The 1546-nt window shown below is 51.0% G+C and overlaps 1 protein-coding gene across 1 annotated transcript; it reads left to right on the top strand.

The window, feature by feature from the left end:
- Positions 1-451: 451 nt before the first annotated feature.
- Positions 452-874, top strand: LOC112308637 (keratin-associated protein 6-2-like). The gene has a single exon (XM_024564951.1). The coding sequence runs from the start codon at positions 452-454 to the stop codon at positions 872-874; it is 423 nt and encodes a 140-aa protein (XP_024420719.1).
- The last annotated feature ends 672 nt before the right edge of the window (positions 875-1546 follow it).

The raw sequence follows: 1546 nt of genomic DNA, 5'->3' as shown, positions 1-1546 counted from the left end.
GGCGATCGGGACGACGGCGAGGATATTAATAGCAGTGATAGAAGTTTGTGTTTAATAGAAAATTTCTGAGATGTTGACAGAGCAAAGTAGTAAACACACATTTATAGGTCCAGGGGATTTTGGTGGCGTGTTCGGTCACGGCCATTTAGTGCAATTACAGGAGAGGAAATTAGGGTCGCGTGAGCTTGGGTGCTTGGAAATGTATCTTCCTTGTGCTTTAAGGCCGAGAACATGTCTAGGATGGCAGTGAATAAATCGCGGCATCCTAACCAATTGCTGTGCGCAGAATGAGCTCATTCGAGGCCAACAGTTGTAAAATGAGGGCATGGAGGTCACATGAGGTCTGACACACCCACCCCTGGAGGTATATAAAGGTCCTGGACGAGCAGGTGGCACTCAGACTTCAGAAGTAGCCTCCTGCACCTCACCCGGACTCTCACCTCCTGACACCATGTGCAGCAACTACTACAGGGGCTGTGGCTACGGCTGTGGCTGTGGCTCTGGCTGTGGATACAGCTGTGGCTGTGGCTACGGCTCTGGCTGTGGATATGGCTGTGGCTCCCGCTGTGGCTGTGGCTATGGCTGTGGCTCTGGCTGTGGATATGGCTGTGGCTGTGGATATGGCTGCGGATACGGCTCCCGCTATGGCTGTGGCTACGGTCCTGGCTATGGCTATGGCTGTGGATACGGCTGTGGCTGTGGCTACGGCTGTGGATACGGCTCTGGCTGTGGATATGGCTCCCGCTATGGCTGTGGCTATGGCTCTGGCTGTGGCTACGGCTGTGGATATGGCTCTGGCTGTGGATATGGCTCCCGCTATGGCTGTGGCTACGGCTGTGGATACGGCTCCCGCTATGGCTGCTGTGGCTACTAGCCATTTTTCTACAGAGTCCTTTTGCTACTAATCACCACTCCAGGTTCGAATCCAAGTCCAAGCGAAACCCTCTATCTATGGATGTCACACCAAAGTACAGAAGTAGTATGTCTGCCTGAGACCTGATTTAACTTCAGAGAAGCCCCTTGGCGTTGCAGACTGCGTAGTTCTACCACATCGCTGGAGACAGAAGATCTTATGAGGATCATGTTTTGAGTGTAAATTCTTATATCTTCTGTCTCTGTACCTTGGCTGTTTGTGCAAGCAAGGGCCTCAGCACTCTTGGTGTACAAAAACGGAGCAAAAATAGCAGTTTCTTAATAAAAGCCTTTCTTTCCTAACAAGTCTGGTTTCCTTCTCGCCAGAGTCATTGCCGACTTCAGGGTCAGTGACCTTCTCAGGATAAGACTATGTGTTTTTGTTGGTTGAACTCAAATATCGGTTCTTTTACATTTATTAACCCATACTGGATGTTCACTTATGACACTACAGCTAAGCGTAAACACAAGTGTCACACCCAACACCGTGTATCTTGTGTGGGTGAAGGGTCGGGGCAGGGAGGTCGATGTGAAGGACCGGTGCGCTGGGCTGGGACGGAGCGATTGGTTTGAGACTCGGTGACGAAGGGCAACACTATAAGCTGTATCGTCCTTGGAAGTGGGACCGGGAACT

This window comes from Desmodus rotundus, chromosome 2 (genome assembly GCF_022682495.2).
Source record: "Desmodus rotundus isolate HL8 chromosome 2, HLdesRot8A.1, whole genome shotgun sequence".
NCBI classification, from domain to species: domain Eukaryota; kingdom Metazoa; phylum Chordata; class Mammalia; order Chiroptera; family Phyllostomidae; genus Desmodus; species Desmodus rotundus.
Note: the sequence above shows the minus strand (reverse complement) of the source record. Positions and strands in the feature narration are given on the sequence as shown.